The sequence below is a fragment of the Syngnathus leptorhynchus genome, chromosome 19, assembly GCF_054491065.1.
Source record: "Syngnathus leptorhynchus isolate UIUO chromosome 19, UIUO_Slep, whole genome shotgun sequence".
NCBI classification, from domain to species: Eukaryota; Metazoa; Chordata; class Actinopteri; order Syngnathiformes; family Syngnathidae; genus Syngnathus; species Syngnathus leptorhynchus.
The window spans coordinates 3,879,022-3,903,535 of NC_141213.1; the positions used below are offsets into that span (position 1 = coordinate 3,879,022).

Consider the following 24,514-nt stretch of genomic DNA (forward strand, 5'->3'; position numbering starts at 1 on the left):
AGGCCGGTTCATGGGCAGGGTCGACGGGCGGGGGGGGGGGGGAGGCTCCGGAGGCGGGAGCGAGGCACCGTGCCGCTGCAAAAAAAAAAAAAAAAAAAGTTAACCGTGACAAGTTCATCTGGTTTAAATACAATGTGACTCAACTCAATTGCACAATCTGATATTGATGTAGTCTTACTTTTTAATTGGGGAAAGTCATCTAGTGATTATAGCACGTCTGCTTCACAACTGCTTTGACATTTATGGCAACTCAGCAATAATTCTTTCAATGAGTTGAAGAGCTCACTTGTAAGAAATGAAAAAAAAATGCATTTATTTACATACCTGACTAGGATATCATTCAAAATCAGCAGGGCGTTTACTATGATTAAAATCATACAATGACCCCCCCTCCAGCTTCCATTTTTTTTCTTGCTTCATGAAAATCGTCATCGTCACGCCGTTCTGAGTCTGACTAATATTCAAGCTATTATTTTCCTCTAATTAGACAAACTGCCCACAGCAAAAGCCACTATCAAATACACGACTGGCGTGTTTTCCTGCAACATCAATTATTCCATCAGGAGCAAACTCAATACAATCTACATTCCCAAATTGTGGATTCAGGCTGTTTATAACCACGCGGTCACTGATTACATCTGATCAACCCTCTCATTGACTTCCATTATAAAACCTGTCACGTGATGTGCTCGTGAGTCATAAGCTCCGAGGTCCTCAGCTGTGTGTTCTTTTGGGGTTTATCCAAGGTAGTGATTCGAAGGAGGTGACTAAGCAGCAAGACCCATATGAAAAGTCGGGGATCTGTGTAATTGCTGTTTATTTGTGTTTATTTTCATTTAACGGGGGAGGTTAACTTTTACTAACGGCAAACATGTTCTCTTCCGAGTTGTCGAGTGGTACAATCACTTTAATTAAGGTCAGAGAGGGTTTATTTCCTTCTCACCTGATGTGAACTTGCGTTACCTGCCATGACCTCCTTGAGAGAGGCCGACCTTTCTTGAAAGGAAGAAACGTTCACCAAATGCCTTTTGTACTTTTGTGTTTCTTACAGAGCTGTAAACCAGAGGTGGGACATCATGAACACCAAAAAATAATATCGTACCAGTGAGATGATGTGTGATGTGACTTCAGAGAAAGCAACGAAGCAAGTGCTGTCTCTCAATTTGAAGGTATTTCAATCCAAATTATTTTTTAAATCTCTTTTCCAAAACGTGCCCCTCAATTAAGGTGATGTTTTTACTCTAGACTTAAATCTGTGTAAACCAAGTTGGAATTATACATTGCAGCACGCAGACTTACTGGGTTAAAAGCCACAGACGTATTTGTTCACTGGTTTGCCTGCCATGGTGGAAAAAGTGACTTGGAAGAAATTTGCGAGGTTGTTTGAAATGACCCAATTACTGTTTTTCAGATGGGGTTAAATAATTTGGGACACAAATTTGCCATTGAAAACGTGCACTGAAAGCAATCAAGAATCAAAACCGAATGTTATTAGACTGGGACTGCTGCCTTAAATTACAGTGTGGCATAATTGCAACTCACAACACCCATTTCTTAAATCTTCCATGCCTGTTGTCTTTCTATTTATGGCTTCCCAAGGGAATAAAAACAAATGACTACTAAAAACACACACGCACACTTTAAAGGGAAAATACCAGTTAACTGATGAATGCACATGTAAATGTTTTCCTTGGAAAAGTGACCCAAGTCTAATTCCGTCAAGCAGAATGTGTTTGCAAAACTAAATAATAATTTGTTATTATGATTATTATTATTATTTCCGACATTGAAGAGCTAGATATGCTTGGTCCCTGCACTACTTGGCCCCCGATAGAAGTGGACTGTTACAGTCACTAATCTTGCCAAAACAGGAAACTTTTTTTTGTGCAAAACTGCAATGGCTGAGGTAACAATATACTGCAACTCATCAAATGTCCTCTCATGTACTGCGACTTTGTAAACAAGAAAACCAAGAGATGCATGCACATTGATGCTCTCTTAAGAAAACTCTTTATGACCAATCAAGCAACAGTCATACTCTGTGAATCTCGTCAAATCAGAGCTTTGTCTCAAATTTCATAATTTCTCCAATTTCATGGTCAGGTGCATTAGAAAAGAAGTTAACATAGCTGACAAGCATATAGAACCTGAGGCCCTTCTTTAACAACAATCAGAAAGAAAAGCTAGCGAGGGTCATTGAAATGCTCCAATTTAAAAGCTGTATTAAATTTTCTGCTGTGATTGAGAGGAACAAATCCATCAAAAGCAGCCATTACATTACACACGTGTACCTAATAATGTGTCCTCATAGTAGAACCGTCCCATCACACCAAAAAGTAATACAATCACTTAAATACATATGTAGCTCTTGTATAATTGAAAAACATCTTGAAAGTCACTCACAAGGCAGTTAAAGTTTAATGTGCAGACCTGCAAACATTGCATTAGGAAAAAAAAGAGATGTAGCTGAGAATATAAACTAGCTAAGGAAATATTTACTGGGTAAATAAATAAAATGAGAAGTGGGACCACTTGTGTCAGATCTTCAGGCAAACATCTAAGTCCAATTTATTCATAGAGCACTTGTCGGTAAAAACATTTTGGACCTGAATGGCATTATCTAGCATCCTTAATTGTGATTATTCCTAAAAAGTGCATTGTTTTTTGCAAGCTGGGTTATAATAGTTTGAGTTTTCATTAGCTTTAGTGTATTTCTTCTCGCAGTATGGTACGCTAACACTTAATGAATGAAAAGTTTATGCCTCGAACCTACAAAAAAAAAAGCTTGACTTTGTACTTAAAGGCCAAATCTGTCATGTTTAGTAGGATAATAACAAACATGACTGAGACCTTAATGGAGATGTTTGTATCCTTGTAAATGTGACCCAGATGCTGCGGTATTTGCTCACTCATTTCTCTATTTATTTATTGTCAAGCTTGCTTGGTATTTACACTGTATGGAAGTGAATGTCAGAATTCATACGTGGCGTGAAAGTCAATTTAAAATACAAAAAAAAAAAAAGCAAGTGGATAGCAGGAGATCTCATTAGGCGCCTTTAGGATTTGCGAGGAAGCGGATGCATGGCCGCTGAGCAAACACGAGGTGAGCGCGACACCAGACGCTCCCACCGCGAAACCTGCTATGGTGCGAGCTCGCTGCAATGATAGAAAGGCTAATACACGGGTGGAGAACAGGAGCTGTGTTCTGCCTCTCTTAACTTGGACGCGGCTCTGAGAAGGCTGTTGTGCGCACGTGTATTTTTTATGGCAATGCAGCGAGACAACATTGCTGCCAACTGCTGTGATCTTATATTAAAAAATGCTTCCTAGCCATTGAAAAGGGAGGGCGGAAAGCTGCTTCAAGTCTATTCATTATTTTTTATTAAAAAAAAGGAAAAATGTGGGAAACCTCCAAAGACGACTTGCTTTACTTGACATATCCAAAGACACCATAGTTGCATCCATCACCACGGGATGAAGGTATGCTCACGTGGTCATCTTGTTTCGCTATGTCCAATCAAAAGGTCGACCCGGAAACGATTCTGCCAGACTTGTGGCTTCCTTCATATTTCCCCCGATCATTTCCACTTTAGATTCCCAGGTGGTGTCAGGCCAATGGTGAGACATGAGGCACAGGGGCGTGGCAGATAGTAGGGCCCTCATTTTCCCCGCACAACATCAACAGGGATATCCCTCCACTATTTCCATGTGAAGCAATGAGAAAACATGGGATGTTGAAAGGTGACCAGGAAGGCCAACGCTGAACGTAATTGCTGCCTATGCTGAAGCGCGGAGGCCTAACCTCTAATTTCCCCTTGAATAATGTCGCAGTGTCGGACAGCGAGCCAGAAAAAGTGGCACTTTCTTTTCTAAGAGGGTTTGCGGCCCAACTAATACTCTCAGCTGTGGCTTGAAGACCAAAAGGCAGACTGTGACATCCTCCCAGCTTTTCCCTTGCGCTCCACAATGTTCAACACACAGTAAAGTGCAACCGTGTTTTATTTCGGCTTGAACGTCAAACATCCCGTCACAGTGTCAACAATATTAGAAACCCCTCCTCTAAATTATTATTAATGACATCATGACTGTTTTCAAAGAACATACAGGGTGGATGAAAAAGTATGGTTTCTTTTAAGCAGTTCCTGATGTTTTGGGTTCCTCCAGCTTCTGACATTTTTGGTGAGGAAGTTGCTTCATTCATGCACTGCCCACCATGCATCATGCTCCTCCACTTGACCCCGTCTAACAGCTGGGAGTGGTTTAAACCTCAGAGAGTGATGGAGTTCTGCTGTTGCCCCTATTTTTGAACACAGCTAATATAAATCTTAAGGGCCAAAGTAGCTTCTGTGGCATCTATGATAAATTGGAATGAAATCAGACTGACAATTTCTCTTGTGCTGGAGTCAAACTCAATATGGGTGGGTCAGTTAACCAAACCAGGGGATTAAAAGATCAGATGAAAAAAAACAACAACACACATTTACAAACACGCATAAACAATAAATTTCTCATTTTATTCATTTCACATTGTGGAGCCTCTAAAATTAAAAACCAATAAGGTAATTCAGAATTCAGGTAAAACTGAATAGAGATTTCCAATTGCAACCCTTAGTTACCAAGTTTGGTGACAAGAAAATCAATAAATAAAGTCCTAGCTTCAATTACGTTTTATTTTTGGAATGTACAGTAAGTAGTCAGTTGTTTTCTACTCAGGTTTTTGTCCATGCTGACCTCAAGGCCTGCCCTGTCTGTGATCTTTTATTTGAGTGAGTCCTTTATTTATTATGTTACTGCTCAGAAGCTCCTTTGTAACCCTCAAACTTCCACACACCCAAACAAGTCATAAATCCGATTGTTTAAACCTTCAGTGTGCTTGGTAAATAATCGTAAAAGCGAAAAATAACAATCAGTTTGATGATGTCATCGTTAAATGAATTACCTCATCCTCATGAGGCAACAGATCTGAAAGATTAAGCACAACAGCAAATAAATACAAGCCCTGAGGTTTTTGGATTTAATCAGAACATTTTATTTATAGCCACCTGCTTCCATTACACGCGTGGTGATTTTTTGGCCCGAGACTGGTTCGGGAAGAGCAGACGAATATTGCGCACGCAGTCGGCGGCGGCGTTGCGGACCTTATCATCATCACAGCCCATGAAGTGGATCAGAGGCTGCAACGAGTACACAAGAGAGAGCTTTGAGCTGGCAGGAAGAACACAGACAAACATTGGACTCATTCGTCTGTAAGAGCAAAACTCAAAAGTCACGCATGAACCGCGTGCACGTGTGTTTTCGCATGTGTGCTGGCACACCATTTCAAGCCGGACATTAAAAAGCTGAGCATGAACCACGTCACTCAGTTTCCTTCTCACAGGTCAGATTTATATCTATCGGACTATTAGTGGCTTGTGTAATGGAACAAGTTATAGATTGTTCTGTGACACGCTCTTGCATTTCTTTCCACAATCTCAAGATTTTGATAGCACAGAAATGAGCAGTTGAGGGGATTTGCTTACTGTTTAGTTTTTGTGTCATGTAGAAACTATCTCGGTATATTTAGATAGAGAAACCAACTCCGAGTGTTATGTTTTGTTTGGGGGGGGGTGAGCTTTCTTTCTTTTGTTTTATCTGGAGGGAAATCACTACATTACGTTTGCGGGTGGTTGCGGGATTGAGTCAAAATAAAAGTCAATGTAAGCATAAATACGACGGAGCTAAATTTATTCAATGTGTGCTTCTTCTTAAATTCCCATTGAGGTTTTCCAAACCACACTTTATTTTCAAAAGGGATATTTACACTGATAATAAAGTGACAACAATACATCCCGATAAATGTTGTTTACTTCGTTTGGTAGAAAACACAGCAAACAGAAGCTTCAACTCACGTCAATGCAGCAGTGTTGGAATTATGTGAAACATTTGCCCTTTTGGTTTTATTGGATTTTTAAATAGCATCCAAAAACACCTCGGTGAGCAAACTCACATCCACAGGCTGGAGAAAACATGCAGCTTGCTAACAAGTCTCTTTTGTGAAAAGAGAGGATGCCTGAGAAGTGCCAGAGGCCGAGATGTTGCCAGCGTTCACTGCGTGTTATTCAGACGCCGCCAAATAAGTTCTCGCAAAGCACGCAGCTCTGCTAAGATAAGCGTGTCTCTCTTTGCAGCCCCCCCCCACACCCCCGTCCTCTCAAACTTGCGCTTCCCCTCCCAGCTGGGATCTCGTAGAATATAAAACAGCGCTTGTTAGATATTCCCCGAGTGTGGCGAACACTTTCCGCTACGTTTGAAATCGGGAATCGTGCTCTTCTGAGGTTGTTGCACTTAACAGAACTCCAGTGACCTCCAAGACGAAAGGGAGAGGAAGTATACACGCTTCGTATAACTCTCTCGGGCCTCCCCTCTAAAGCAGTCTGGGAGGGCTATGCACTCAATTGCACATATTCGATCACACGTGGAGGTGTCACGGTGTTAAGTGTGCTCACGTTTGACCAGCTGCAGGTAGTTCAGACTTCCACTTGCCCAACCTGCCATTTATGGCTCTATCATCTCCCAGCGTTCCTGGGATTCAAGTGTTAGGATACGCAGGGGCCACCAAGTTTAGTTGAGCCCAGTTGGGGAGAGGAAGGAAGTCAAAGTAAACTTTTCCTGCAGTAGAGTTTTGCTACCTTTGGTTTCTAAAGAGGATGGAGCAAGGAGGAGCTTTTAATTAGGAAATTTTGTTGGAAATTTTGATTCTAAATCCAATTTGTCATTTATTCATTTATTTATTGATTTTACTTTTCCCAGTTACCGGCAAATCTTCATTTCTAATGAAAGAGCCAAAAAGTGTCCATGTGAATTTGCGCTTTGAGCAAACAATCCTTTTGGAAGCAATGCAAAGCGTCATCCAAAATCAAGCGCATCCGTATAAAACTGTGAGATACCAAGAGTAGATGTCAAATCAAACGGTGACGGGCAATACATCTCTCTGGCTTCAATTCTCAATGGCAAATCCTTTGAGATGCCCCTGATTTACAATCAGGAGAAAAAAAAACTGGTGCATCTGTGTTAAAAAAGGTGTGTGAAGGACAACAAGTAAATTAAGATGAATGGAAGGACAACATTGGAGCATTTCGGAAGGATTAGAACAACTATGACACAGGCAGCTAATCGATTTTCCAGAGCGAGATGCTTTCTTTAGAATGCCTAATTTCCTTTGCGAGCCTCAGGGTGCTGCTACACACATCATTAAGTGTGCTACAGCATGAACATTACGTTCTCAAAGAAATCCACGCTCATTTGAAATTGTACACTACACGTGGGCGAACATGTTTGGAGAGCTTCTCGGCGGCACAGAAAAACACATTGAAATACTGCTGCAATAACACCAAAGGTGGTCTGTAAATTTACACCAGAACATAAATTAAACACGGACTCCCTCATATCGATAGTCAATAAACTACCGATGATGTTGTTTTTTTGACAAATTCTTTCTACGGGGTGTCTAAATGTCATCGGAGCAGATCATTTTGATGACCGTTGCACGGTGGTGATCGACATGCTCTCAAAGTGGAATGTTTCCCCCGGGGTCGGGCAGGTACGTTGAGACTGAAGCCAGACTCAACAATGAGACTGCCTGTGGTGGCTTTCCACATCTGAGATTAACAACAAATGCAACACCGGGTGCAGTTAAGCTCTTTAAAAGTCCCAAAATACATTATGGAGAGTTGTTGCAATCCTTCACTGCTACATTAATAAGGTCAAATACTGCAGCAGATTACAGTGGGCGGTTTGTCATGCATTCGCACACGCTTCCCGAGATACCGTGGAAACGGGCGCACATACACACACAGAATGATTAAAAAAAATATTGCGTATAATAGAACAGTTCTTTAAGAATTTTACAAATTGGACTTCATTGTTTTGGGAACACCCAATGTTCAGTGACGTAAACCAATTATAGCTAAGTGCTTAACCACTTTGACTGTAACAGCATAAAGTGCACCAATTTTATGAACATGGGAAAAAAACTGCTTTGGTTCAGATATAAATAGTTTTTTTTTTTTAAATTAACAGCGTTGCCGTTTGTAGTTTTCTGTGTCTAAGGCATGCTGGATAAACCTGTACATTAAATTATTTATCTTTTTGCATCACTTCTCTGTCATAGACGAGAAGCTTTAATTTAGCATAGTTTCATCTAATCTGCTCCCAAAAACTTGCTGCATTTTACCCTGATGTCCAGGAAGCGGCCATAGCAACGGTTGCCACCAGCTACAAGCCTTTGACTTGCGCTGTAATGGCATGTAGGCTCTACCAGAGAAATGACACTTTGCACACACTGCCTTGTTTGCTTTAGTTAACTCCCATGATGGTTCGACATTTGAGCCGTGTTTCCTCAGCCGAATAAAAAACACTTTTGTTGCAGGTTCCTCGGTCAAAGGATGTCAAAATAGTCACTGTTTTGGTTTGAAGAATTTTCACACAAATATTTTTCTGTTAATGATAGACTCCCAAAATAATATTCGATAAAATCCTGTGACTGACCTTGACGACTCCTTCGCTGTGCATGATGATGCAATTGTTTGACTCCTTGGACAGCTGGTGGAGGGCCATCACCGTACTGTGACGGACTTTGGTGTCCTGCGACTTTAAGTATTGCGCCAGGTGGGCCAGGACTCCCGCCTCGCCGAAGGCCGCCCTGTTGTTACGCCACGGGCAGCACTGGGCGATAGCTTGAGCCAGGTGGCAACGAAGTAGGTCACCGGGCTGCGTGGAGAACAGGATGCCATCAAAGATCAGTCAAGGGTGCAGAAAGCTGCCTAGCAACAACATCTACAGATGTCTCATTAGTTGGATGGATGCTGTAGAGGATACAAAGCAGCAGCATTTAATGCTTCTGAAATTGTTTCGAGAAGAACACAAACTTTGGAGTGCGCTTACTCGGTCAGTCAGCTTGGCCAGTAGCGAGACCACCTCATAATCGGTCAGAACCGCCAAATTGTACTTGTCTTTGGCGATTTTGGCAATAACGGCGCATATGCTTGCCAGCACGTCGTCATTGTATGACTTGAGCAAATCTATGACCAGCTCCATAGCACCCATCAAGGAGCTCACCATTTCCCCTGCTTCCTAAAGACAAAAAAGTGCTTAGGTTAGATACTTTTATTTGCTTTCCAAGCAATCAGCCTGAAATATTCCACAACTTTTTCAGCACTCTCACCAAATCCGCCACATGGAATTTAAAGCTTAGAGGTGACATTTATAGACCCCTCCTCCCCCCCCTCGGAGAACTGTTGAATTGTGAGAGAAACCTCACAATTCAAATTCATGGCCATGGCAGGTACCGCAAGGGCTTTTTACCCACTTATGGAGCAATGCGTTACCAAACCAAGAGTCTAGTGGGGAGTACTAAAAGAACCACAGCGGAAGAGCTGGCAGGGGCACGGGCTTCAGTAGGGCTTGGCACATCGGGGCACTCTTTTAAAAATACAACTCGCTAGATTGCAGAAGAACAGACCAAAGTGGCCAGGTCTAAATCTAAAAAGCACACAGCCTTCTTCGACATCATGTTGGAGTGCGTCTGTGGCAATGTTTGCTCATCCTCTTTAGCGTGTAGAGAGAGGCTCACAAGTCCTACTAGTTCATTCCAAAGGTGACAGTGGAACTCTTGATGCAACCATTAAATGTATTCTGATCACAATTTAGGATCTCGCTATATAATGAAGTCGTTTGCTTACAAAGTCTATTTTCTCAGTATTGTAAAGTCGTCGTCGTGTCCAGCTATATTAAGTCCCCCCGGGCTTTCTGCTGCGTTTAAAAGCACGGCTTCAGCTCCAGTTGAATTCTGGCCAGGATGCCGTCTATGGCCTCTGTGATGCTTTGCCAGGAGATGAGAAACGTGTGCAGCGAAGGGTAGAAAAAGTTAGGAGTGGGTAATGGAGCTCAAGGCCAGAGAGCTAACCCTTCCATACACACACAGGAAGCTCTCCGTCAGGAATACTGATGACGGCTGGCCGCGAGTCCCAGCGACAGCGGAAGCTCTCACAAGCACCAGCTGCGATGTGACTGGCCCCGAATCTCTTTCATGGCAAGGATGGACCCCCAGATGCTGTATAATGAGACTCTTAAGCAAGATTCAAGTGAAATAGATAAGACGGAGTTTAACAAGCACTTTGTTGTCATGCATTTCAAGTTTCAATCATTCAAAGCTGCATGTGTGGGTTCATCATGAAAATGATATCGCACTGCATGCTGTATCTTGATAACAGATAGCATGTTGAGTCGGGATTTTCAGCGGCAGAATAAGAAGCAACACCACAGGATATTACTTGGGTCTTTTCACCCCGCCCGCTCACCCGCTTCCCACTTCAACAACCTTGGTGTGCCAGAGGAGCTGTTCTGCTTCTTATTAAGCCGTGGTTTGTGTAAGCCCCGTCTGACACCGCCCTGCCCCTTGCTAACGTTAACCTCCCGGCAGCAGGTTGCAGCGAGACAGGCATGGTGATATTTCAAGGCGTTTCTGCATTGAATGCTCAGTTCATTGTGGAACAACAAAAACTATTTAGGCCCAAGGTTGTCTTAAAAGTTGTCGGAGGCTTTGTGGAGAAACGGGATAAAAACTATAAAGTTAACAAAAGTAGAAAATGCCTTACTTTTTGTTGTTGTTTTTCTCGGCCATATGAGGTCAAATCTTGGTTTTACAGAGGATGAATTATAGATGTTGAATATGGAACGGGTGGGGCTGTTTTATTGTTACACAAATCGTAAAGAGACAAAAAACACATTTGCAGAAAATGAAAGAAAAGTGGCGTGGCACGTTTGTTAGATGTATGATATTTTTGGTTCAAACTGACAATACATTAAGCAGATGGGAATCTGCTCTTTGTATTCCAGAATGACGGGAATTGTTCCAGTCAAACATGTAAAGAGAGTAGAAATTAAAAAGCATTTAGTATATTTTCTGGAAACCAGCTGTGTCGTTCTTGTGTAACATTGCTAAAAAACAAATACTCTACCTTTGCATTCTCAATACATGGACAAAGGGCCCAAGCGGCACTGGATTGAACATCTGGGTTAGGATTTTTCAACAAGCTCCATACCCAGCGGATTGCATCAAGATCCTGAATGATCCTTTGGAAGGAAAAACACTCATGTGAGAAAGTAAAAAGACAGAGTGGAATAAGGACAGAAATAATATGCAAATTATGTTGAAAGAAATTTCAGTCAAGATGGAAAAACTGTCCCAAATACAGTACCAGTCAACCCCGAATCCTAACCTAACCCTAAAATAAAAAGAAATGTTTTGGGAATGTCCCAAACAAAGCCCATGCTGTGCATTTCCTAATTTGGAGCTCCAGATAATAAAACACAATGTTGTGATTAAAGAAAAAAATAATTATTTTTATGGTGTGTGCACACTCATGGAATGACCTAATGTAAAGTTTGTTATGCGAATCTAAACACATGCATATGTGTGTATTGTACACACACCAGCCACAACATCAAATTTAGAGCTGTTCCTAATTTATTTTACTCTGGTAGCAACCATAATTGCACTCATTATGGCATAGTACAGTTCTACCCTGCTGCAAACAACAACCAAAATCATAATTATATTGTTTGATCTGAAAAACCTGCTCCATCAACTCAATTCCGAGTTGGGTTGACCAAGTTCGGTCATGTTACCCTAAATCTGCCCGGCTAGCAGCAGGCTCCATAAAAATTGATGAATTTCAGCATCAGCATTTCACCACAACACATTCTCAAGTCCTACTCACTTCCTCCCCGGGCGTAAAACTCACTCAGCTGCTCTGCTTAGTCCAAATCCCACACGACGGAAAAGCTTAGGTCAGAGGTTAACCGACATCTGTGTAAAGTGCTTCATGCACAGATTTATATATAGACACACAGACACATTTTTAGTATGCATTATGTTGGCTTGACTAAAAAAAAAAAAAAAATGTGACTCCCCTTTCCAAATCAAACAGGTCACTTCATATTTTATGGTGCTTGTGTGAAATTTACTCAAACATTAGCCATATTTCATTTTGCATAGTCCAGGTTCAGAATGTAAATAAAAATTAACCAACGCTGTCATAATTACTCAAACATTCAGTTAATTGCGCTATCTCTGTGACTATCAATGAACTCATCAGAGGCGTCCCAAGCACCATCTGTCTTCTCTTTGCACATAAATCAGACTCCAATGATCATAACATCAGATTCCAGTCTGCGGGGCCTCTTAAATCTGCACCAAAAAAAAAAAAAAAAAAAAAAGGAAGCTCCATATCATCGGCCAGAACAGCTCTGTCTGCCTGTGAAGCAGGTATGAAACAGATTAGCATAGAGGTTGCATCTGACATTGATGGATTAGAGGAGGCCACCGCAGACTCTGGAGGTATCAAACAGTGTGTGTTCTCTCTTGTAGCAACACAGGATTCATTGGAGAAAACGCAACTGGAGTTATTCATGGAAAAGCTTGAAAAGGCCTTGAAAAAAAAAAAAAAATCTGGCCTTATGATGGTGATATTTGAGAAAGCAGAAAGCATTTGGGCTGAAATTGGTCTGCAAACTGCTGGACTAACACATCTTAAAATACAATTTAATTAAAAAAACGCAGCTATTGACATATCATTTTGTTTACAGCTATAAAGCCAATTATAAAACGTAATTATACGGTCTGGCCTAAATATATAGTCGGGTTAGGGTTGGAAAAACCGACTCATTTACTTGCTTTAATCTGACATGTTTGTTTTTAATGACTGATATGATAATAATGGCAGTTTTTTAACGATGTGAAAAATTCCCTGCCAGTTTTATTTGAGTCTTAATTCAGAAGTGTCTCGCGGTCTCTTTCGGTCTCGTAAAAGCCAACGAGGCACCCATGGAAGTCCCGTGCTGTTCTCCTGTATCGAGCGTGAGGTTTTTAAATGAAATACTGCATTGGACTGCGGGTCACTGTGCATTCCCAGCCGTGTTGTCTTGGAAATGGGAAGGGCTTTACATGTATTTGTCTTGACAGTGGCCACAAAGTTGCAGTAAAACGCCAGGAATTAAACCAACCGGTATTTAGAGCAGCAGGTAAAATAAGCAAAGCCTAAACAAAACTATGATTAAACCAGGGATCAAAGCAAAATCTATCTGCACAATACAAATTAAAGCCTCATAGCTCTTTAAACATCAACATGTGACAAGTTAATGACACAGTGTTTTATTCTCTTGTCATAGGAACTGAATGACCAATAGTGTAGTCTAAAGTTATTTCCGTGGTGACATGAGTAAGCTACCCCGCATTGTTCTAACAACGGAGCCACATCAAATAGGTACGCTATTGTAATGTCATCATTAACAATGTCAATTCTGTCAAGGGAATTACCCGAGGGAGACTTACGCCATGTTGTCCAGATCTGTGGCGCAGGCCTCCACCACCCTGGTTACATTCACCAGCAGCGCCTGGTGGAAGGACAAGAACTTAGATACACTTAGAAACTAATTTAGAAGAGGCTATAAAAACGCATGGTTGGGCATGCCTCGTTTCGTCCAATCAGGAGCCGAACAAGTGGTTGGAGGCCTCCACATTTACGGATGGCGATCTTGTTTGCGGGCTTTTGTGCAAACTCCGCCAGGGCTCCCACCACATTAACCAGCACCTCTTCGGGCTGATTGTCCAGAAGGGTTATCAGGGTCTCCAGGACTTTTTGCTCTTGAAACCTTTCAAGGATAAAGTAAAGGACAATTTTTTTTTTTAGGGAGGTTCAATCATTTGACTTCCCATTAGTGAGGCGGGTGAGCTGGAGCCTCACCCAGCTGACTTTGGCAGATATGGATTTTCTCCACTCATGTTACCCAAACAATTTTCGAGTACGGAGGTAGCAAGGAAACTTGTCTAGAAGTTTTTTTTTGATTGTGCCTTGTTTCCTGACTGGACTGAGTAGTAAACTAGAGCACGTATTGAAGAGGGATATCATGTGGTGGAAGCAAACTTCCACAAACCCCTGATGTACAGTTAAATTTCACTATCTTTATTCACAGTTACGGTCGCTGGCGTCTTGATGCTTGAAGCTATTGTAGTGTACAAGGCCAAGGTCATTTCGGTTTGGTCAAAGTCCATTGAAGAAGCATAGCCTATTCTTGCAAGAATAAACATTGCTAATGAACAGACAAGCTGCCAAAGCTAACTTGGGTGAAATTCACCTTAAAGATGAGCCAAGTGTGATAAACAGACTTTGATATAATCTTGTAAATTATACGGAAGATCAATTAAGTGATTTTATTTATTTTTTTAACCTAAAATTGGACGCAAAAAAATCTGGATTAGCGAAATTGGCAATCGTAATTTTCCACTGGAGGAGTTCTTTATTGTTTTGTTACACGTGTCGGTTAACACCTCTGTGTGCAGACTGACTGGGTCACATATTGATGCATTCACAAATCTGCACTAAATAATAAAGTTCCCTTTTTTCCACACATCACAAGCAGAGTCCTTTTCCCATTCCCAAACTTGATAAAATTTTGGCCCACGTTGCCCGAGTTTTGGCAGGTTCGTTGAAAATCATAAGCGCGTGGTAGACAATATTGTCTTAAAATAAACACGTTGATGAAACATTAATCAGACAAAATGGCTAACACATGCTTCCTCTTGTCTAAAGTGGGAGTCCCCCAGACTAGTACACTGTCCAGACCGTGGAGGACATCAACGATGTTAAAAAAAAAAAAAAAATCTACGACCTAGGTCTGTTTCCTTTGAGCTTGTACTTGTAAAAAAAAATAAAAAATACAATATGTTGCAAAATAATTTGACAGTAATGACTCGGTCACCTCAGTCCACAAAGCTCCTGCCTGACCTCGACATTTTCAGTAATTCAAATAAGGCAGCGTTGAAGAAAAAAAAAAAAAAGATCCTAAAAATATTTGCTCTGCGCCATGCTGACTTCCTTGCGAAGACGTGACCACATCTGACCCTTCTTTCACACCCAAGTGTCCGCAAAATGAGAGCTCGATTCATATTTGGGTCCTGTGGCACCATCATTAAGATAACTTTGTGACAGTGTGATTTAGTGTGAGGGCAAACAGACACTTTAGTGTTTATACGTTTAAGTGCTACTAAATAAGCTGTACAAGTGATGTTGGGCACCATTTGATTTATTGCTTTTGCTGCTATCAATAGTAGTTATGTGCTATTTTAAAAAGCGGGAACAGATGGCATGTAGCCCGTACTGGCAGTGACTTTTCCAAACTGTCATATTAATCAAAGGCTTGTGCAGTTAACTTGTTTTATATGAATCTAAGTTGCGGTCAGAGAATTTACAATCTGCTTATTTGGAAAGTGTTTTATGAAATGAATGTGTAGCAATAATCAATTAAAAAATATTGCACTCCATAGCTTTATTCTCCATGCCATATATTTTTGTTTAAAGGCGGTTAAAATATAAAATATTTTGTGACGTTTCTGCTTTGCTTAACTTGTGGCAGCTCCACTTCAGGGGGAAGACTTAAATTAGACTTTAAATGTAGGATATCATTCTGTCACGTATGATATATGAAGTGCTGAAAGAAGCATTTAAGAGCGACTCAGCCTTTTTTTTTTCCCCCCCTAAAAAAAAATTCTCTCGTCCATTTCAACTATTCACTCGGGAGGAGGGGAAGGTATTTTCAGATAATCTCACCTCCAAAAAATAAATGTCCTCTTAAGATGGTCATCACATCTCCATCGTGGCTCATTCACTATAATATCTAAAGTCTTAAACTGCTGATATTAACAAGTTTTATAAAGTTGCGAATTTTTGAACAATTGAATATTTACTTCACTGTACCTGGATTTGAGTCTGGGTGCTAAAGACCACAGAACATTTTATGCAGTAAATTACATCATCCAGACACAATAGTAAAGACATCATCATGCAAGTGGAAACAGTGATACATCTACTCCCCCCCCCTCCTCGCTATAAAATTTAAACGCTATGAGATGATGACAATAACGCATGTGTGTGTATGTGTGTACTAGTGGGTGAAAAACAGGGGACGCTATGTCTTAAACTTACACATCCAGGTTCTCCGGGCTTAGGGAACACTTCCAGATAGCTCCAGTGGCGGCAGCCATGAGCGTTTTGTTTTCCGTCTTTCCTAAAAGTGAAACCAGAGCCTGCAAACCACGGCTCTCATTCACTAAGGTGCGGGTCCGCTTGTTTTCTGCACACTGCAATTAGAAACAATATATTTTTGTGTCTAACTGGGAAATGAAAATTGATCATCACACGGATCAAACCTTGAAAATGACATTTGCGCAATGTATCCGTAGTTCGTCATTGTCAATGCTGAGGTTCTGGACCAAGTCTTTGATCATGCCCTCTGTTTGAATGGCATCTTTGCATTTTTCCTGCAGTTACAAAACAATTCCTGGATGTGAAATGATCTTGCTGTCAATATATCGAAGTCTGAGGATAAATGGTAGTCACCTCGTCAGCGCAGTTCTGCAGGATGCCCACCGCTGGTATGAGCATGTTCATCTGAGTAGACTTGAGCAGGCGGCCCAGTAGAGGAACGCCGCCGGCGTTATGGATAGCCTCTTTGTTTTTGGGACTCTTGCTACAGCTCCAAAGTGCCAAAACCCCAAATCGGGCCACCTCGACATCCTTCTCCTGCTTTGGATCTACATTTGCTATATCGGGAGCACAATCCAGCAGCTTCACCTGATCAGAGAAACATAAGAACATCATTCAGTTTCAATCTCTCGTTCCAAATGAGACAGAGCAGGCAAGGCTAGCACTGTCCGGTTCAAAGGTGGTCTCGTCGCATAGCGTGAAAGTAATCTACTCGTTTGAGTGACTCGCACATTAGAACATCTGATTTTGGGTCTGAGGAAAATATACAAGAGTGTAGAGCCTTTAATCACAGGGCGCTTTGTCAACAAACATGAATGCAGGTCAAAGGATGTTGGCGGGATATTCTATCTGATTGGCTTCAACACCCAATCTGGTGTTTGTAAAAAGACTAAGACAGGTAAACCAATATTATGAATGCTTTGATTGATAAATACTCACAAGTTTACTAATCCCGTTGTACTTTCGAACAGTTCTCCTCGCCCGGCGGAAGCTGGTTAGATTAGCGATTGTCTCGGCAGCTAAGGCCTTCACGTCTTTATTCCGTGAGTCCAGGACGTTAACGATGCTTCGCAAGCCTCCGTTGTCGACGATGACTCGGCGGGTTTGAGCGTTGTGGCTGACGTCTCGGAGGATTTGCAGAGATCCAAGCTAATCCAATCACACACAAAAAAAAATCGGTTTTTTTGTAGGTGTCGTGACTTTAATTAAGGTGAGGCACTGTAGCAAGCATTTTGTTGAAAATAACTCACTTGGAGATTAACTTCGTCCAAATGTAGAATGTTTGTGAGGACTTTGAGGCCACCTGAGTCCTGCATGGCCCAATGATACGTCTCATGCGTCAAGTCGTAATCCATCAAGGCGTAGAGAGTCAACAAAGTGGCTGTCTGGTCACCTGCCTGGAATTTAGAATTGCCATCAGTCAAAAGCTGCGTCCCAATTCGTAAGACCTTCGGGAAGTTTATAGAAGTTAGGTTTTAGCGAAATCCTCACCTTCCCTTTCCAGTATCCCCCATAACAACCCCAGCTAAAATGTTTTAATGCCACAGCCTGTTGGCTGTTTGGCTTTGCGGTGGGAGCTGATGGAAATAAATTATTTGCTAACACAAGGCTGCACTCCGACTCTCGTGCCAAGACCAGAAGCCATTAGGTTCTGCTCCAAGAAAGAAAGAACACTATTAGCATTCAAACCCCCAAAACTAATGTGGCTGGGGCATTTGAAATGATAAATATGTTTTGACAGTTACTAAACACTCGTTTATTTTAAACCTGCACCCGAGCGAACAACAACATTTTAACTGAAACATTAAAGAGAACAAAATACAACATGTGGATATATTTTTATCGCCTTACTATTTGGCTTTACTTAAAACTCACGTAATCATAAATCACTCATAACTCTTGAAATGCCTCTTCAATTTTTTCCCCCTTGACATAAAACAAATATACTGATAAATTTTAGCTAACCATTCCTGACTTAAAATTTTGGAAAAGCCATGTCACTGTTTGGCAGTCAAAAAAAAAAAAAGGTAATGTGGGCAAATGAACATAAATTGCATTAAACACAAAACAGAGCATCAGTGTGTGGCTTCGAGAAAGTATGAAACTTCCTGTAGTACAAACTTATGTCTATAATGCACGGGGATAAAGATCAGCCTAAAATAAAACAGATATTTAACTTGGCTTGTGCTCCGTTTTAGCCTCTGACGGTAATATAAAAACGAGGGCTGGACAAAGCCCATAAATAACTGCCTGGTGTGGTTTGAAGACAGATAGATAGCTGGGACGTGTTGCTTCCTACTGCGCACAAGATTGTTGACACAGGAACACACACACAACCCAATAGCTTGCACACCAAAATACAGCTGAAACGTATGAAACCCACTAAAAGTTTTTTTTTTTATTCATTTTCCCCTGTCTGAATCCACTCTTTTCATATCACACCCTTGTATGATCTTTTATTATTATTGTGGGTGTAGTTCTGTATTATTTTTCTTTGGAAACTACATCCTGACAATTTAAATTGTATGACGTCCCCCATTAAAAAAAAAAAAAAAAAAAGCCAAGTAGTCAGAAGGATTCCGAGTCAGTCTGGGTCACCCGCGTTTTTTTTTTTTTTTTTTTCCTCTCTGACACATTAATATTCACCATATGTCCTGTCTGACTTGTCACAGGCACGCTTCGTTTTTCTATATCTGCGGCGTAGGCAAACACTGCCTACAGCTGGTGCCGTTGGACAGCTCTTTCCCCTCTGCTTTGGCTCGCATCGACGACCAAACAAGCTTGTCTCACAAAACGGGAATTCGCCTACAAAGCCAAGCACTTCAATCGTTCGGAAGCGTCGCCTTTAAACTTTGTCTTTCTTTCCTCCTGATCAGCAGTTCAATATGACTAAAATCTCCAAATCTTAAAATCCATCATGAGTGATGCGTTGACATTCCCCTACCCGAAGGTACTTGACCAGTTTCTGGATCTGCCAGTACTCTGAGGGCAGATCTGTGTTTCGTTGACGGCGCACTGGCTGTTCTTCTTCCTCGTAACTTTGATCGCTCTCAGATGAAGTCTCACTAAAAACTTCCCCTGGTTGTAATTGGGACTTACTGAAAAAGGGAGGGGGAAAAAAAAGCAGGAAATATTACTATTTGATCCCTAAAGACCAGACGGTAATGTCAGAAACTTTGAGGGCTACTATCCTGCATGTTTTAAATGTTTCACTCCTCTAATACACCTGATACAAATGCACTAAGCTCTGAAAAAAAATCTGAAAACCAAAAGAGACACTCACATTTTCATCGAGGACAGTTGATCCGCGTATGAGGACTCTGAGAAATGTGACATGTTCTTGCTCCTTGCTTCCTTCTGTGACTCATCAATTTCGGAAGTCTTCGTTTCATCTTCACTGTTAACACAAAAAATAAAGATACTTAGAATTAGAACATATCACCATTGTAACAATAAGATCCAAATAATTATTTCAATATTTATAATTGTAACTCAAACTATATCTAAAAGTTTTACTCTGTCCCCCACCGCTGCTAGTTCAGGGTTTCCTTGGCAACGACAGAACGCTCTCATTATTTCAAACCAGCGTACCATCAAAATGTTTTCAAATCTATTATTTTAAGGTCAAAAACTACATCGTGTTACTTAAAAAAAACATTTCCTATCTGCAGGTCATATCTTTAATTGTGCAGAAAGGCTCTCCATGCTGTGATGGCATTTATTAGTCTTGCTGACTGTGTAGTTCCACTCGCTAACTACCCAAAGCATGTAATGACTCAAAATATCACTTTCCTCTCAGGAGTGTTTTCACCAAGCCGTTCTTTTGAGGACAATTACAATTTGGAAACAGCCGACGGATCTTACCGTTCGGTCGGTTGTGTGGACTTCTTCTCGACCCTTTTTAATGACAGTTGTGTCTGAGCATCCACTAATTTCGGCGTACTCAAAGGTCCTTGGATATTCTTTGTGATGGTTAAAGAAGAAAAACAAGTCAACAAAATCTCTGTTATCGTTTCAATTTTACTTTTACACCATGAAAAGTGGGACTGGCTTGGCACAGACAAAATAATGGCTGTGTGTCATACATTTTCCGTGATTATCGTTGGGGTTAAAAAAAAAAACTTGCATAGATGCCAATAAGACAAATAGGCAGCGCGGTTTTAATCACAGTCACCTGCCTTGCAAAAATAGCGCAGACTGTCGCAGGTTGTTAGGGGCTTAACATTTTAAAGTGTCGAGAAAAAGAATTAAGATGTATTTTAGTCGACTACGTCCACATACAAGCTGGAGCCAAGCATGAACGATCACTTTTCCAAAGACTTGTTTTTGCTTCAACATAAAGTGACCGGCTATTGGAAATATTCAAGTCAGTCCAAGCAAACCACAGAGCCGCAGTCTGACTTTATTCAAACTAATTGACCTTCTTTAATTCCATTATACGTGTAATGGACAAAATCCATGTGCTCTCACAGAAGGGAACGCTCGGATTTCTTTGACATGCCTCAATAAAAAGTCACCAGTACTGCAAGTAAACCAATACATGAAAGCCAGAGACTGACTAACGCCTGCAATCGTCAACCCATTTATAATTAGCCGATATAGTCGTTGACACTTTTTGTCATTTCGTATGTATTCCGTGGTCTTCACAATTAGTGATGTAAATTGTAATCTAAATGGTAGGATCCCTGACAGCCTTTAACAAAAAACAACTGTCAGTGTCTTTTCCTACCACAGACTCCAGCATACAACAGTTGGTATTAATTTTGAGACTTTTTTTTTTTTTAGCTTGCAACGACACAGCATGCCCAATTTCCAATCTTGCTGAGATGTCAAAATGAATCCAAAACACTAAATGAAGAAGGAAAGTCTGCTTCCTTCCCTTTCTGCTTTGTTCATTTGAAGTAATCTACTGTATCTGTCGGTCTTTCCAGTCATCTTTGTGCAAATCAGATTTTCACCGTTTGTGAATGATTATGAATCCGTTGAGGTCCAACGATAGCACGGCTAAACACAATGAGGGAATTGTTAAAAAGTGAAAATTCACAAATGATGATCCGATTTTTCAACAGAGCTGGTGTTGAATATCGAGGTCATTTGTTATCTCATCAAATTACCAAAGCAGGAAGTAGTACGACTGAATAAATCACAGATTTTAATGTCTGGAAGCTTGCCTCACTGTGTGTGTGCATGCGTGGTGTGTGAAGCTGTTTGATGTTGGATCAAATATACGTCATACTGCCAAGCAGACACTAGCTCACCAGTATAGTGCAGCACAGACTAATTACACAATGCACACTGTTTACGTTGTGCATGTGAGTCATACAGTGAGCAAATCAGGGAGGACCTGAAAATAATGATAAAAATAAAAAAAAACAACTGGGACACCTGACCTAGAACAACAGGTCATTTTTATAGGACACTATGGTAAAGTATTGTACTGGCATTATCCTTATTCAAGGTTGTTTTTCTTCAGCTCCAACCTTTAGTCAAGGTGGAAGAACTCATGGACAGTTCCAAATACCAGACAATTTTGGCTCAGAAGTTTCAGATGTCTGCTAGAAAGCTAAAGCTGAAGAGGAATTTCACTTTTCAATAAAAAGTATACATCACAATCACAAAAAGAAAAGAATGAAAAAACATGAGGCGTCTTGCTCCACTGTACCTGTGTATTTCCAGCAAAGAGTTGGGATTTGTTTTTCAGCAGATCAACCAAGCTCTTGAACAAATCACTCGTTTGCTCATAGGCACTTTTGTCCTCCTCGTCATGCTTAACACCCTGCGTGGGGAATAAAAAAAAAACAAAAAAAAAAACACACTTTCATTAATTCCGACTAAACCGCAATCCTAATGCGACCCACATGCCAGTCGGGGAATTGCTCAGAGGCCAAGAAAGCTCAAAGAATCTCCAGGCAGCTGCCGTAGGGAAGTGTAAAGCCATGTTAACCGCTAAATTAGGTTTAAGACACTACCGTATTTTGAGGTTTCATTTGCATCAATGTCACCCGTTCCATGCCAGGCTGATGTTTCTACACACACCCCACCTCTCCACTTTGGCTGAAATATTTCCAGGTGAAGAAACAGACAGGAAACCTCTGACTTGTCAGCAAAGTCAGTGAAAGAGTCAATCTTGCAGTGAGCGTTAAATTGACTTTTAAAATGATTGAAAACAGATTTGAAGGGAGCCAATGTTTGGTATATGGTGGTAGCCATTCAGTTTCCCGATTGCCTCATTTCTCCATATTATGCTAGCTTGCCTAAATAAATTCAATCATATTATTATTATTATTATTATTGGAAACCATTCCAACTATTATTATTATTATTACTATTATTATTATTATTATTATTATTATTATTATTATTATTGTTGGACACTGTTCTGTCTAAGAATATAGCAAAAATATCAGCTTTGATTCCATGGTGTTTTCACCATCTCACTTGTCTCACCATGTTGAGAAAAAATCCAGAACAGCTGCAAGTGATGTAGAGCGTCTCTGTGTCATTGGTCTCGATCACCAGGTAACACATCTCACCTTCTATTTGTCTCCATAAAGGGGCGCTGCATCCATTGGGATGTTCATAGTCTTGAGAGGAGTGAGAAGGACAAAGGCGTTTCAACGATACCGATGGTATTAGTGTTAAGAGCAATTTCAAGCAAGTGGAATATAAAAAAGATGCAAACCTGATGTGTATTGAATCGACTTTAATAAGCTAGTCTCCCCTACACCGCAAAATCCTTGTAAATATTCCACTTCGTTTTCCACAAATGAGGGGTTGAGACGAAACTTTCTGAAAAATGCAAAAAAAAATATGTTTTTAAACTTGCAGCAGATATCTAACAAATGCATTATTTGAGAGAGAGAAAAAATAAATCAAATACCCACTCTGATATTTGTTTGAGCAATTTGCGGCCGATATGTTTCCCCATACTTTGTAAAAGACGTAGCAGCTGGATCTTGAGCTGTGACTCTTTATCCTGTGGCTGTTCTTTGTCAATCGTGCTAGCAGCAGTTGGACCAACAATCTTCACTTCAATCTTTCTGTTTTCTGAACATAAAAGAGGAAATTAGATTGACAGTATATTTGAACTAAAATGCAGGATGCAGTTTATTTCTTACCTTCAATGCAAGCCCGAACTTCATTCAATCTCTTATCATTTTCCATATTCATGATATTGGCCAGCTGGTTGAAGTTACGCACAGAAATAGTCGGAGGAGAGAGCTCTAACGTTGGAATTCCGTGCTCATCTTTTTCCTTGGACTCTACACCGCCTGAGTCACTGAAAGGACAACACAAAATTGCTTTTCTAGTCTTCGGTATAATTGCATTAAGATTAGGAATTAAGTATGATCATAATCAGACTGACTTTAAATCATAATCTGCGTCAAAGTCATTTGCGTCTAAAGTGGTATTCCACTGCAGCGGTTCCTCAAACAAGATCTTTGACTCCTCTGGGTGCAGAGAGCTGAAATCCTCCACGTATAGCATGATCTCTTTCAGCAGGAGCTCATTCAGTGGGATGAAGTCAAGTTTGTCCTCTGAGGACCACTTGGCTGATCTGGTCAATAATGTACCCATTATGCTGGGGACAAAAACAGAAGGAGGGGGGGGGAATATAATTTAATATAATATAATAATAATAAATAATGAACCATTGAGTCCACTACAAATATGTTGCACTTGTACTGGGTGGGTGTAACAAATGTACTCAGGAGCAAGCTTACCTGATATTTGTGAGCAGCCTGTCCCGTTTGGTTGCTAAGAGACAGCTAAACAAAAATGCAAGGTGGGATAACAATATGATAGTTGCCTCATATTTATTACTCTATGTTTAAATTGTAACAATAAAATGCATCCAGTTACATGTTAACATTTGTATTATTGCAAATGTGCAATGCATATGCAGTTTACAAACTCAAGAACTTCATCTTCCACATTTGAAACACAAAGTGCTCAAACGTACCTTTACTTGCAGTCGCGCTTGAAAAACCTCAAGCAAACACTCTTCCTGTTAGTCTAGTCACCATGGTTACTGACGACGCTATTACCGTAATGTTGAGTGAAGATGCGCAACTGGAGTCTGGAGTCAACGCGACTAACTTCATATGACGTCATAAAACTGGCTTTTCCATTGCATTTGTCGAATTATAATGACGCCTGTTCATTAGTAACCATGCTTTCAGACACTTTATGCATTCAAACCGTGCACAATTTATTAATCTAAGCATGATGCATAATAAAATAGTACTTCCCATCTACATACTGAATGATAAAGTGAATTGTGTGCAGAGAGTTTGATACCTCTTGTGCATTTTCTACTTTTGACTTTTATATAGCAGTGTGTTGTTTTTGTGTTTATAATAGTGTTGTTGGTGACTTTCATCTTATTTTTTGTGGAGCACTTGCAGGATTTGTTAACTTGGAGTGTTAAT

The 24,514-nt window shown here is 40.6% G+C and overlaps 1 protein-coding gene across 3 annotated transcripts; it reads right to left on the reverse strand.

The window, feature by feature from the left end:
- Window positions 1–39: 39 nt before the first annotated feature.
- On the reverse strand, window positions 40–24,070 carry odad2 (outer dynein arm docking complex subunit 2). 3 transcript variants are annotated; one of them, XM_085939529.1, is made up of 24 exons: window positions 24,046–24,070; window positions 23,807–23,851; window positions 23,449–23,664; window positions 23,201–23,361; window positions 22,967–23,129; window positions 22,765–22,871; window positions 22,530–22,666; window positions 21,745–21,858; window positions 19,947–20,044; window positions 19,366–19,479; window positions 19,027–19,180; window positions 17,333–17,479; window positions 17,022–17,231; window positions 16,437–16,670; window positions 16,247–16,357; window positions 16,023–16,177; window positions 13,512–13,692; window positions 13,373–13,434; window positions 10,998–11,112; window positions 8,923–9,111; window positions 8,527–8,748; window positions 5,043–5,174; window positions 4,940–4,962; window positions 40–75 (listed from the first exon to the last, which is right to left on the reverse strand). In XM_085939529.1, exons 3-22 carry the CDS (start codon window positions 23,658–23,660, stop codon window positions 5,052–5,054), a joined length of 3,009 nt encoding a protein of 1,002 aa, XP_085795655.1. In that variant the 5' UTR covers window positions 23,661–23,664; window positions 23,807–23,851; window positions 24,046–24,070; the 3' UTR covers window positions 40–75; window positions 4,940–4,962; window positions 5,043–5,051. The 3 variants fall into 3 exon arrangements, with proteins under 3 accessions (XP_085795655.1, XP_085795654.1, XP_085795656.1); XM_085939528.1 differs by lacking the exon at window positions 40–75 and having other exon boundaries at window positions 4,355–4,962; XM_085939530.1 differs by lacking the exons at window positions 40–75; window positions 4,940–4,962; window positions 5,043–5,174 and having other exon boundaries at window positions 8,609–8,843.
- Between the last annotated feature and the right edge of the window lie 444 nt (window positions 24,071–24,514).

Excerpts from the sequence above, each read along its gene's own strand:
- odad2 (XM_085939529.1), bottom strand. The coding sequence starts at position 23,660 with ATGGGTACATTATTGACCAGATCAGCCAAGTGGTCCTCAGAGGACAAA. Across the intron at positions 23,362-23,448 it reads GACGCAGATTATGATTTAAA|TGACTCAGGCGGTGTAGAGT; the intron begins GTCAGTCTGATT and ends TTGTCCTTTCAG. Across the intron at positions 22,667-22,764 it reads GTCGATTCAATACACATCAG|ACTATGAACATCCCAATGGA; the intron begins GTTTGCATCTTT and ends ACTCCTCTCAAG.